This window comes from Oncorhynchus clarkii, chromosome 12 (assembly GCF_045791955.1).
Source record: "Oncorhynchus clarkii lewisi isolate Uvic-CL-2024 chromosome 12, UVic_Ocla_1.0, whole genome shotgun sequence".
Lineage (NCBI taxonomy): Eukaryota > Metazoa > Chordata > Actinopteri > Salmoniformes > Salmonidae > Oncorhynchus > Oncorhynchus clarkii.
This window is the reverse complement of record NC_092158.1, coordinates 92,687,887-92,701,548: the sequence shown is the minus strand read 5'-3', so window position 1 is coordinate 92,701,548 and position 13,662 is coordinate 92,687,887. Positions and strand designations below refer to the sequence as shown.

Sequence of the window (13,662 nt, the reverse complement as noted above, 5' to 3'; positions counted from 1 at the left end):
GGAGACGGTGCTAATGTGTTAAACTGGTACGGACAACAAGCAGGGGAGACGGTGCTAATGTGGTAAACTGGTACAGACAACAAGCAGGGGAGACGGTGCTAATGTGGTAAACTGGTACAGACAACAAGCAGGGGAGACGGTGCTAATGTGGTAAACTGGTACAGACAACAAGCAGGGGAGACGGTGCTAATGTGTTAAACTGGTACGGACAACAAGCAGGGGAGACGGTGCTAATGTGGTAAACTGGTACAGACAACAAGCAGGGGAGACGGTGCTAATGTGGTGGTGTTAAACTGGTACAGACAACAAGCAGGGGAGACGGTGCTAATGTGGTGGTGTTAAACTGGTACAGACAACAAGCAGGGGAGACGGTGCTAATGTGTTAAACTGGTACGGACAACAAGCAGGGGAGACGGTGCTAATGTGTTAAACTGGTACAGACAACAAGCAGGGGAGACGGTGCTAATGTGTTAAACTGGTACAGACAACAAGCAGGGGAGACGGTGCTAATGTGGTAAACTGGTTCAGACAACAAGCAGGGGAGACGGTGCTAATGTGTTAAACTGGTACAGACAACAAGCAGGGGAGACGGTGCTAATGTGGTGGTGTTAAACTGGTACAGACAACAAGCAGGGGAGACGGTGCTAATGTGTTAAACTGGTACAGACAACAAGCAGGGGAGACGGTGCTAATGTGTTAAACTGGTACGGACAACAAGCAGGGGAGACGGTGCTAATGTGTTAAACTGGTACAGACAACAAGCAGGGGAGACGGTGCTAATGTGGTGGTGGTAAACTGGTACGGACAACAAGCAGGGGAGACGGTGCTAATGTGGTGGTGGTAAACTGGTACGGACAACAAGCAGGGGAGACGGTGCTAATGTGTTAAACTGGTACGGTCAACAAGCAGGGGAGACGGTGCTAATGTGGTGGTGTTAAACTGGTACAGACAACAAGCAGGGGAGACGGTGCTAATGTGGTGGTGTTAAACTGGTACGGACAACAAGCAGGGGAGACGGTGCTAATGTGTTAAACTGGTACGGACAACAAGCAGGGGAGACGGTGCTAATGTGTTAAACTGGTACAGACAACAAGCAGGGGAGACGGTGCTAATGTGGTGTTAAACTGGTACAGACAACAAGCAGGGGAGACGGTGCTAATGTGGTGGTGTTAAACTGGTACGGACAACAAGCAGGGGAGACGGTGCTAATGTGTTAAACTGGTACGGACAACAAGCAGGGGAGACGGTGCTAATGTGGTGGTGTTAAACTGGTACAGACAACAAGCAGGGGAGACGGTGCTAATGTGGTAAACTGGTACGGACAACAAGCAGGGGAGACGGTGCTAATGTGGTAAACTGGTACAGACAACAAGCAGGGGAGACGGTGCTAATGTGTTAAACTGGTACAGACAACAAGCAGGGGAGACGGTGCTAATGTGGTGGTGTTAAACTGGTACAGACAACAAGCAGGGGAGACGGTGCTAATGTGTTAAACTGGTACAGACAACAAGCAGGGGAGACGGTGCTAATGTGGTGGTGTTAAACTGGTACGGACAACAAGCAGGGGAGACGGTGCTAATGTGGTGTTAAACTGGTACAGACAACAAGCAGGGGAGACGGTGCTAATGTGTTAAACTGGTACAGACAACAAGCAGGGGAGACGGTGCTAATGTGGTGGTGTTAAACTGGTACGGACAACAAGCAGGGGAGACGGTGCTAATGTGTTAAACTGGTACGGACAACAAGCAGGGGAGACGGTGCTAATGTGGTGTTAAACTGGTACAGACAACAAGCAGGGGAGACGGTGCTAATGTGTTAAACTGGTACAGACAACAAGCAGGGGAGACGGTGCTAATGTGGTGGTGTTAAACTGGTACGGACAACAAGCAGGGGAGACGGTGCTAATGTGTTAAACTGGTACAGACAACAAGCAGGGGAGACGGTGCTAATGTGTTAAACTGGTACAGACAACAAGCAGGGGAGACGGTGCTAATGTGTTAAACTGGTACGGACAACAAGCAGGGGAGACGGTGCTAATGTGTTAAACTGGTACAGACAACAAGCAGGGGAGACGGTGCTAATGTGGTGGTGTTAAACTGGTACGGACAACAAGCAGGGGAGACGGTGCTAATGTGTTAAACTGGTACAGACAACAAGCAGGGGAGACGGTGCTAATGTGTTAAACTGGTACAGACAACAAGCAGGGGAGACGGTGCTAATGTGTTAAACTGGTACGGACAACAAGCAGGGGAGACGGTGCTAATGTGTTAAACTGGTACAGACAACAAGCAGGGGAGACGGTGCTAATGTGGTGGTGTTAAACTGGTACGGACAACAAGCAGGGGAGACGGTGCTAATGTGTTAAACTGGTACGGACAACAAGCAGGGGAGACGGTGCTAATGTGGTGGTGTTAAACTGGTACAGATGTAACGGATGTGAAACGGCTAGCTTAGTTAGCGTGGGCGCTAAATAGCGTTTCAATCAGTGACGTCACTTGCTCTGAGACCTTGAAGTAGTAGTTCCCCTTGCTCTGCAAGGGCCGCGGCTTTTGTGGCGCGATGGGTAACGATGCTTCGAGGGTGACTGTTGATGTGTGCAGAAGGTCCCTAGTTCGCGCCCGGGTATGGGCGAGGGACGGTCTAAATTTGTACTGTTACATTGATGCTGTTGACCCGGATTACTGGTTGCTGCGGAAAAAGGAGGAAGGTCAAAAGGGGGGTGAGTGTAACGGATGTGAAACGGCTAGCTTAGTTAGCGTGGGCGCTAAATAGCGTTTCAATCAGTGACGTCACTTGCTCTGAGACCTTGAAGTAGTAGTTCCCCTTGCTCTGCAAGGGCCGCGGCTTTTGTGGAGCGATGGGTAACGATGCTTCGAGGGTGACTGTTGATGTGTGCAGAAGGTCCCTAGTTCGCGCCCGGGTATGGGCGAGGGGACGGTATAAATTTGTACTGTTACACAGACAACAAGCAGGGGAGACGGTGCTAATGTGTTAAACTGGTACGGACAACAAGCAGGGGAGACGGTGCTAATGTGGTAAACTGGTACAGACAACAAGCAGGGGAGACGGTGCTAATGTGTTAAACTGGTACAGACAACAAGCAGGGGAGACGGTGCTAATGTGGTGGTGTTAAACTGGTACGGACAACAAGCAGGGGAGACGGTGCTAATGTGTTAAACTGGTACGGACAACAAGCAGGGGAGACGGTGCTAATGTGGTAAACTGGTACAGACAACAAGCAGGGGAGACGGTGCTACTGTGTTAAACTGGTACAGACAACAAGCAGGGGAGACGGTGCTAATGTGGTGGTGTTAAACTGGTACAGACAACAAGCAGGGGAGACGGTGCTAATGTGGTGGTGTTAAACTGGTACGGACAACAAGCAGGGGAGACGGTGCTAATGTGTTAAACTGGTACAGACAACAAGCAGGGGAGACGGTGCTAATGTGTTAAACTGGAGGGGAGGGACTTTCTCTTGGTGATGAACTGGAACAACGGAACAACATGTTTTCAAATAGAGGACAAAACTGAGATGATGACATGACTATAGTGGTTATAGAGATGACGACATGACTATAGTGGTTATAGAGATGACGACATGACTATAGTGGTTATAGAGATGACGACATGACTATAGTGGTTATAGAGATGACGACATGACTATAGTGGTTATAGAGATGACGACATGACTATAGTGGTTATAGAGATGATGACATGACTATAGTGGTTATAGAGATGATGACATGACTATAGTGGTTATAGAGATGATGACATGACTATAGTGGTTATAGAGATGACGACATGACTATAGTAGTTATAGAGATGACGACATGACTATAGTGGTTATAGAGATGACGACATGACTATAGTGGTTATAGAGATGACGACATGACTATAGTGGTTATAGAGATGACGACATGACTATAGTGGTTATAGAGATGACGACATGACTATAGTGGTTATAGAGATGACGACATGACTCTAGTGGTTATAGAGATGACGACATGACTATAGTGGTTATAGAGATGACGACATGACTGTAGTGGTTATAGAGATGACGACATGACTATAGTGGTTATAGAGATGATGACATGACTATAGTGGTTATAGAGATGACGACATGACTATAGTGGTTATAGAGATGACGACATGACTATAGTGGTTATAGAGATGACGACATGACTATAGAGATTATAGTGTAGAGATGTCGCTAGCTAGCTGATGATGATGATGATGATGAAGATAACATATGTCACCTGATTCGTCATCTTCCTGCTCTTTGTTGGCGTAAGTCCTGAGGAACTCAGCGAAGGCCCCGTCCCGTGCCATCAGCTCCAGGTAGGAGCCCCTCTCAGTGATCTCTCCCTCCACCATCACCAGGATCAGATCTGCCTGGGGCAGGAAGCTCAGACCGTGGGTCACCAGGACCCGAGTCTACGGAGACAGAGACACACACACAGAGGGTCAGAGTAGGGCTTGTTAAATAGATCCAGTATATTAAGGGATTTTAGTTGAATTGATAGATATGGTACACAGACACAATCCATGTCTCAGTTGTCTCAAGGCTTAAAAATCCTCTTTTAACCAGGTCTCCTCCCCTTCATCTACACTGATTGAAGTGGATTTAACAGGTGACATCAATATGGGATCACCTGGATTCATCTGGTCAGTCCACGTCATGGAAAGACCATGTTTTGTACACTGAGTGTATATACAGTACATATACTGTATATTTTGAATGAACAGCTGACTGAAGACTGGACGGCCGGGGATTTGTGAGGTTGAGTCCATTTCAAAGATGGTGGATAAATTAAGATAGTTCACTTAGGCCATTTACCATTTACCTTAGTTCATTGACTGTAGAGGAACCAGGTACCAGCTGGGTCTGGTCTGTTTAGTTCTGGTACCTAGAGGAACCAGGTACCAGCTGGGTCTGGTCTGTTTAGTTCATTGACTGTAGAGGAACCAGGTACCAGCTGGGTCTGCTCTGATTAGTTCATTGACTGTAGAGGAACCAGGTACCAGCTGGGTCTGGTCTGTTTAGTTCATTGACTGTAGAGGAACCAGGTACCAGCTGGGTCTGGTCTGATTAGTTCTGGTACCTAGAGGAACCAGGTACCAGCTGGGTCTGGTCTGATTAGTTCATAGACTGTAGAGGAACCAGGTACCAGCTGGGTCTGGTCTGATTAGTTCATAGACTGTAGAGGAACCAGGTACCAGCTGGGTCTGGTCTGATTAGTTCATTGACTGTAGAGGAACCAGGTACCAGCTGGGTCTGGTCTGATTAGTTCTGGTACCTAGAGGAACCAGGTACTAGCTGGGTCTGGTCTGATTAGTTCTGGTACCTAGAGGAACCAGGTACCAGCTGGGTCTGGTCTGATTAGTTCATTGACTGTAGAGGAACCAGGTACCAGCTGGGTCTGGTCTGATTAGTTCATTGACTGTAGAGGAACCAGGTACCAGCTGGGTCTGGTCTGTTTAGTTCATTGACTGTAGAGGAACCAGGTACCAGCTGGGTCTGGTCTGATTAGTTCATTGACTGTAGAGGAACCAGGTACCAGCTGGGTCTGGTCTGATTAGTTCATTGACTGTAGAGGAACCAGGTACCAGCTGGGTCTGGTCTGATTAGTTCATAGACTGTAGAGGAACCAGGTACCAGCTGGGTCTGGTCTGATTAGTTCATTGACTGTATAATATGTACCAGATACCAGCTGGGTCTGGTCTGATTAGTTCATAGACTGTAGAGGAACCAGGTACCAGCTGGGTCTGGTCTGTTTAGTTCTGGTACCTAGAGGAACCAGGTACCAGCTGGGTCTGGTCTGATTAGTTCATAGACTGTAGAGGAACCAGGTACCAGCTGGGTCTGGTCTGATTAGTTCATTGACTGTAGAGGAACCAGGTACCAGCTGGGTCTGGTCTGATTAGTTCTGGTACCTAGAGGAACCAGGTACCAGCTGGGTCTGGTCTGATTAGTTCATAGACTGTAGAGGAACCAGATACCAGCTAGGTCTGGTCTGATTAGTTCATTGACTGTAGAGGAACCAGGTACCAGCTGGGTCTGGTCTGTTTAGTTCATTGACTGTAGAGGAACCAGGTACCAGCTGGGTCTGGTCTGATTAGTTCATTGACTGTAGAGGAACCAGGTACCAGCTGGGTCTGGTCTGATTAGTTCTGGTACCTAGAGGAACCAGGTACTAGCTGGGTCTGGTCTGATTAGTTCTGGTACCTAGAGGAACCAGGTACCAGCTGGGTCTGGTCTGATTAGTTCATTGACTGTAGAGGAACCAGGTACCAGCTGGGTCTGGTCTGTTTAGTTCATTGACTGTAGAGGAACCAGGTACCAGCTGGGTCTGGTCTGATTAGTTCATTGACTGTAGAGGAACCAGGTACCAGCTGGGTCTGGTCTGATTAGTTCATTGACTGTAGAGGAACCTGGTACCAGCTGGGTCTGGTCTGATTAGTTCATAGACTGTAGAGGAACCAGGTACCAGCTGGGTCTGGTCTGATTAGTTCATAGACTGTAGAGGAACCAGGTACCAGCTAGGTCTGGTCTGATTAGTTCATTGACTGTAGAGGAACCAGGTACCAGCTGGGTCTGGTCTGATTAGTTCATAGACTGTAGAGGAACCAGGTACCAGCTGGGTCTGGTCTGATTAGTTCATTGACTGTAGAGGAACCAGGTACCAGCTGGGTCTGGTCTGATTAGTTCATTGACTGTAGAGGAACCAGGTACCAGCTGGGTCTGGTCTGATTAGTTCATAGACTGTAGAGGAACCAGGTACCAGCTGGGTCTGGTCTGATTAGTTCATTGACTGTAGAGGAACCAGGTACCAGCTGGGTCTGGTCTGTTTAGTTCTGGTACCTAGAGGAACCAGGTACCAGCTGGGTCTGGTCTGATTAGACTGTGTCTGAAGGAAGACACGGTCACTGTCCTAACGAGTAGACCCGCCCCTAACGCGTAGACCCGCCCCTAACGAGTAGACACGCCCCTAACGAGTAGACCCGCCCCTAACGAGTAGTCCCGCCCCTAACGAGTAGTCCAGCCCCTAACGAGTAGTCCAGCCCCTAACGAGTAGACCCGCCCCTAACGAGTAGACCCGCCCCTAACGAGTAGACCCGCCCCTAACGAGTAGACCCGCCCCTAACGAGTAGTCCCGCCCCTAACGAGTAGACCCGCCCCTAACGAGTAGACCCGCCCCCAGCAAGGACGTCCCATAACGTGTGTGTGACGTCCTATAAAGGAAGACACACACAGTGTCACCAGCACGAGTCTACAGAGACAAAAATCAGTCACACACACAGAGAGTCACACTGTAAACCAAATCCAAACCACATCCCTATTATAAACCCTGACCTCTGTTTTGGGGTTACGACCTCTTACCCTGTCCTTGAGGACTCCCTGGGGCCCGACAACCTTCTCGAAGATGTGTTTGCCCACGTGGGCGTCAACCGCCGACAGAGGATCGTCCAATAGATAGACAGCACAGTCGCAGTAGACCGCCCTGGCCAGACTGACCCTCTGCTTCTGACCCCCTGACAGGTTCACACCCTGAGGAGGAGGAGGGGGAAGAGGAGGAGGAGGAGGGAAGACACCCGTGTTAAAATACAACCATCAATACTGCCAGCGCCCAAGACCAGACATGGGTTCTCCATTCACTACCTGTACAGCAGGATACATTCTCCCAAGACCAGACATGGGTTCTAATCCTAACCCCCACCAAACCCCCTCCTGTCCTCACCTTCTCCCTGATCTAACCCTAACCCCCACCAGACCCCCTCCTGTCCTCACCTTCTCCCTGATCTAACCCTAACCCCCACCAGACCCCCTCCTGTCCTCACCTTCTCCCTGATCTAACCCCCACCAGACCCCCTCCTGTCCTCACCTTCTCCCTGATCTAACCCCCACCAGACCCCCTCCTGTCTTCACCTTCTCCCTGATCTAACCCCCACCAGAACCCCTCCTGTCCTCACCTTCTCCCTGATCTAACCCTAACCCCCACCAAACCCCCTCCTGTCCTCACCTTCTCCCTGATCTAACCCTAACCCCCACCAGACCCCCTCCTGTCCTCACCTTCTCCCTGATCTAACCCTAACCCCCACCAGACCCCCTCTTCTCACTGATCTAACCCCCACCAGACCCCCTCCTGTCCTCACCTTCTCCCCGATCTAACCCCCACCAGACCCCCTCCTGTCCTCGCCTTCTCCCTGATCTAACCCCCACCAGACCCCCTCCTGTCCTCACCTTCTCCCTGATCTAACCCTAACCACCACCAGACCCCCTCCTGTCCTCACCTTCTTCCTGATCTAACCCTAACCCCCACCAGACCCCCTCTTGTCCTCACTTTCTCCCTGATCTAACCCCCACCAGACCCCCTCCTGTCCTCACCTTCTCCCTGATCTAACCCTAACCCCCACCAGACCCCCTCCTGTCCTCACCTTCTTCCTGATATAACCCTAACCCCCACCAGACCCCCTCCTGTCCTCACCTTCTCCCTAATCTAACCCTAACCCCCACCAGACCCCATCTTGTCACCTTCTCCCCGATCTAACCCCAACCCCCACCAGACCCCCTCCTGTTCTCACCTTCTCCCCGATCTAACCCCCACCAGACCCCCTCCTGTCCTCACCTTCTCCCCAATCTAACCCCCACCAGACCCCCTCCTGTCCTCACCTTCTCCCTGATCTAACCCCCACCAGACCCCCTCCTGTCCTCACCTTCTTCCTGATCTAACCCTAACCCCCACCAGACCCCCTCCTGTCCTCACCTTCTCCCCAATCTAACCCTAACCCCCACCAGACCCCATCTTGTCACCTTCTCCCTGATCTAACCCTAACCCCCACCAGACCCCCTCCTGTCCTCACCTTCTTCCTGATATAACCCTAACCCCCACCAGACCCCCTCCTGTCCTCACCTTCTCCCTAATCTAACCCTAACCCCCACCAGACCCCATCTTGTCACCTTCTCCCCGATCTAACCCCAACCCCCACCAGACCCCCTCCTGTTCTCACCTTCTCCCCGATCTAACCCCCACCAGACCCCCTCCTGTCCTCACCTTCTCCCTGATCTAACCTTAACCCCCACCAGACCCCTCCTGTCCTCACCTTCTCCCTGATCTAACCCCCACCAGACCCCCTCCTGTCCTCACCTTCTCCCCAATCTAACCCCCACCAGACCCCCTCCTGTCCTCACCTTCTCCCTGATCTAACCCCCACCAGACCCCCTCCTGTCCTCACCTTCTTCCTGATCTAACCCTAACCCCCACCAGACCCCCTCCTGTCCTCACCTTCTCCCCAATCTAACCCTAACCCCCACCAGACCCCATCTTGTCACCTTCTCCCCGATCTAACCCCAACCCCCACCAGACCCCCTCCTATCCTCACCTTCTCCCCGATCTCAGTGCCGTCTCCAGCAGGCAGGATCTCCAGGTCTGGCAGCAGGGCGCAGGCCTCCACCACTCTGTGGTACCAGCTCTCCTTCCTCTCCTGACCAAACACTATGTTGTCTTTCAGCGTGGCATTCTGGATCCACGCCTGCTGAGGCACATAGGCCACAGAGCCCTGGAGAGAGAGGGAGAGAGAGATAGTGGAGGGAGGGAGGGAGGGAGGGAGGGAGGGAGGGAGGGAGGGAGGGAGGGAGGCATAACATCAACAGTCATAGCTGCTGACGTTAAAACCAACTACATCATGCCGTGGTCTGGTGTCTTAGCTCCAGACTCTGGACCCCATGCCCCTGCTGACGTGCGTTGGAGCCCCACCTTGGCCAGCCTCTGTCAACACCCCTACTATCTGTCTCCCTGGCTACACACCTGGACTGTACAAAAGTATAGAGATATGGAAGGAGTTTCCTTTAAAACAACAACACCCAATCACATCTCTCTCTCTATGTTGTCAGCCTTAAGTGTTTATGTACCTTAACAGAGACAGATCCCTCTAGTTTCTCCATCTCCCCCAGCAGAGCAGAGAGCAGAGAGGATTTCCCTGAGCCAACGTGTCCCACCACAGCTACCAGAGACCCATCTGGGATACGTACACTCAACCTGCAGAGACACGAGAGAAAGAGAAAGAGAGAAATAAAGAGAGAAAGAGAAGGAGAGAGAGAGAAAGAGAAGGAGAGAGAGAGAGAAAGAGAGAGAGAGAGAGAGAGAGAGAGAGAAAGAGGAGAGAGAGAGAGAGAGAGAGAGAGAGAAAGAGGAGAGAGAGAGAGAGAGAAAGAGAGAGAGAATGAGAAGGAGAGAGAGAGAGAGACAGAGACAGAGGAAGCCAGAGAGAGAGAGAGAGAGACAGAGACAGAGGAAGCCAGAGAGAGAGAGAGAGAGAGGGATAGAGGGAGCGAGGGAGAGCGAGAAAGGGAGAGCGAGACAGCAAGAGAGGAGTTAGAGGCTGTGTGTATGTATACTATAGTAATATAATATGCAGTAAGCTGTATGTATACTATAGTAATATAATATGCAGTAAGCTGTGTGTATGTATACTATAGTAATATAATATGCAGTAAGCTGTGTGTATGTATACTATAGTAATATAATATGCAGTAAGCTGTGTGTATGTATACTATAGTAATATAATATGCAGTAAGCTGTGTGTATGTATACTATAGTAATATAATATGCAGTAAGCTGTGTGTATATATACACTATAGTAATATAATATGCAGTAAGCTGTGTGTATGTATACTATAGTAATATAATATGCAGTAAGCTGTGTGTATATATACACTATAGTAATATAATATGCAGTAAGCTGTGTGTATGTATACTATAGTAATATAATATGCAGTAAGCTGTGTGTATGTATACTATAGTAATAGAATATGCAGTAAGCTGTGTGTATGTATACTACAGTAATATAATATGCAGTAAGCTGTGTGTATATATACTATAGTAATAGAATATGCAGTAAGCTGTGTGTATATATACTATAGTAATAGAATATGCAGTAAGCTGTGTGTATATATACTATAGTAATAGAATATGCAGTAAGCTGTGTGTATATATACTATAGTAATATAATATGCAGTAAGCTGTGTGTATGTATACTATAGTAATATAATATGCAGTAAGCTGTGTGTATGTATACTATAGTAATAGAATATGCAGTAAGCTGTGTGTATATATACTATAGTAATATAATATGCAGTAAGCTGTGTGTATGTATACTATAGTAATATAATATGCAGTAAGCTGTGTGTATGTATACTATAGTAATATAATATGCAGTAAGCTGTGTGTATGTATACTATAGTAATATAATATGCAGTAAGCTGTGTGTATGTATACTATAGTAATAGAATATGCAGTAAGCTGTGTGTATGTATACTATAGTAATAGAATATGCAGTAAGCTGTGTGTATGTATACTATAGTAATAGAATATGCAGTAAGCTGTGTGTATGTATACTATAGTAATAGAATATGCAGTAAGCTGTGTGTATGTATACTATAGTAATAGAATATGCAGTAAGCTGTGTGTATGTATACTATAGTAATAGAATATGCAGTAAGCTGTGTGTATGTATACTATAGTAATAGAATATGCAGTAAGCTGTGTGTATGTATACTATAGTAATATAATATGCAGTAAGCTGTGTGTATATATACTATAGTAATATAATATGCAGTAAGCTGTGTGTATGTATACTATAGTAATAGAATATGCAGTAAGCTGTGTGTATATATACTATAGTAATATAATATGCAGTAAGCTGTGTGTATGTATACTATAGTAATATAATATGCAGTAAGCTGTGTGTATGTATACTATAGTAATATAATATGCAGTAAGCTGTGTGTATGTATACTATAGTAATATAATATGCAGTAAGCTGTGTGTATATATACTATAGTAATATAATATGCAGTAAGCTGTGTGTATGTATACTATAGTAATAGAATATGCAGTAAGCTGTGTGTATATATACTATAGTAATATAATATGCAGTAAGCTGTGTGTATATATACTATAGTAATATAATATGCAGTAAGCTGTGTGTATATATACTATAGTAATATAATATGCAGTAAGCTGTGTGTATGTATACTATAGTAATATAATATGCAGTAAGCTGTGTGTATGTATACTACAGTAATATAATATGCAGTAAGCTGTGTGTATATATACTATAGCTGTGTGTATATATACTATAGAATATGCAGTAAGCTGTCTGTATACTATAGTAATATAATATGCAGTAAGCTGTGTGTATACTATAGTAATATAATATGCAGTAAGCTGTGTGTATGTATACTACAGTAATATAATATGCAGTAAGCTGTGTGTATATATACTATAGTAATATAATATGCAGTAAGCTGTATGTATACTATAGTAATATAATATGCAGTAAGCTGTGTGTATATATACTATAGTAATATAATATGCAGTAAGCTGTGTGTATGTATACTATAGTAATATAATATGCAGTAAGCTGTGTGTATGTATACTATAGTAATAGAATATGCAGTAAGCTGTGTGTATATATACTATAGTAATATAATATGCAGTAAGCTGTGTGTATGTATACTATAGTAATAGAATATGCAGTAAGCTGTGTGTATGTATACTACAGTAATATAATATGCAGTAAGCTGTGTGTATATATACTATAGTAATAGAATATGCAGTAAGCTGTGTGTATATATACTATAGTAATAGAATATGCAGTAAGCTGTGTGTATATATACTATAGTAATAGAATATGCAGTAAGCTGTGTGTATATATACTATAGTAATATAATATGCAGTAAGCTGTGTGTATGTATACTATAGTAATATAATATGCAGTAAGCTGTGTGTATGTATACTATAGTAATAGAATATGCAGTAAGCTGTGTGTATATATACTATAGTAATATAATATGCAGTAAGCTGTGTGTATGTATACTATAGTAATATAATATGCAGTAAGCTGTGTGTATGTATACTATAGTAATATAATATGCAGTAAGCTGTGTGTATGTATACTATAGTAATATAATATGCAGTAAGCTGTGTGTATGTATACTATAGTAATAGAATATGCAGTAAGCTGTGTGTATGTATACTATAGTAATAGAATATGCAGTAAGCTGTGTGTATGTATACTATAGTAATAGAATATGCAGTAAGCTGTGTGTATGTATACTATAGTAATAGAATATGCAGTAAGCTGTGTGTATGTATACTATAGTAATAGAATATGCAGTAAGCTGTGTGTATGTATACTATAGTAATAGAATATGCAGTAAGCTGTGTGTATGTATACTATAGTAATAGAATATGCAGTAAGCTGTGTGTATGTATACTATAGTAATATAATATGCAGTAAGCTGTGTGTATATATACTATAGTAATATAATATGCAGTAAGCTGTGTGTATGTATACTATAGTAATAGAATATGCAGTAAGCTGTGTGTATATATACTATAGTAATATAATATGCAGTAAGCTGTGTGTATGTATACTATAGTAATATAATATGCAGTAAGCTGTGTGTATGTATACTATAGTAATATAATATGCAGTAAGCTGTGTGTATGTATACTATAGTAATATAATATGCAGTAAGCTGTGTGTATATATACTATAGTAATATAATATGCAGTAAGCTGTGTGTATGTATACTATAGTAATAGAATATGCAGTAAGCTGTGTGTATATATACTATAGTAATATAATATGCAGTAA

The 13,662-nt window shown here is 45.4% G+C and overlaps 1 protein-coding gene across 2 annotated transcripts in view; it reads right to left on the bottom strand.

The window, feature by feature from the left end:
• Nucleotides 1–13,662, bottom strand: part of LOC139421667 (multidrug resistance-associated protein 1-like) — a 77,092-nt gene that overhangs the window by 28,049 nt on the left and 35,381 nt on the right. For both annotated transcript variants that reach the window (XM_071172757.1, XM_071172758.1), the window contains exons 17-20: nucleotides 9,911–10,037; nucleotides 9,382–9,558; nucleotides 7,382–7,549; nucleotides 4,257–4,434 (exon numbers count right to left, since the gene is read on the bottom strand). In XM_071172757.1, coding sequence (XP_071028858.1) covers nucleotides 4,257–4,434; nucleotides 7,382–7,549; nucleotides 9,382–9,558; nucleotides 9,911–10,037 — 650 coding nt within the window. The remainder of the gene's footprint in view (nucleotides 1–4,256; nucleotides 4,435–7,381; nucleotides 7,550–9,381; nucleotides 9,559–9,910; nucleotides 10,038–13,662) is intronic.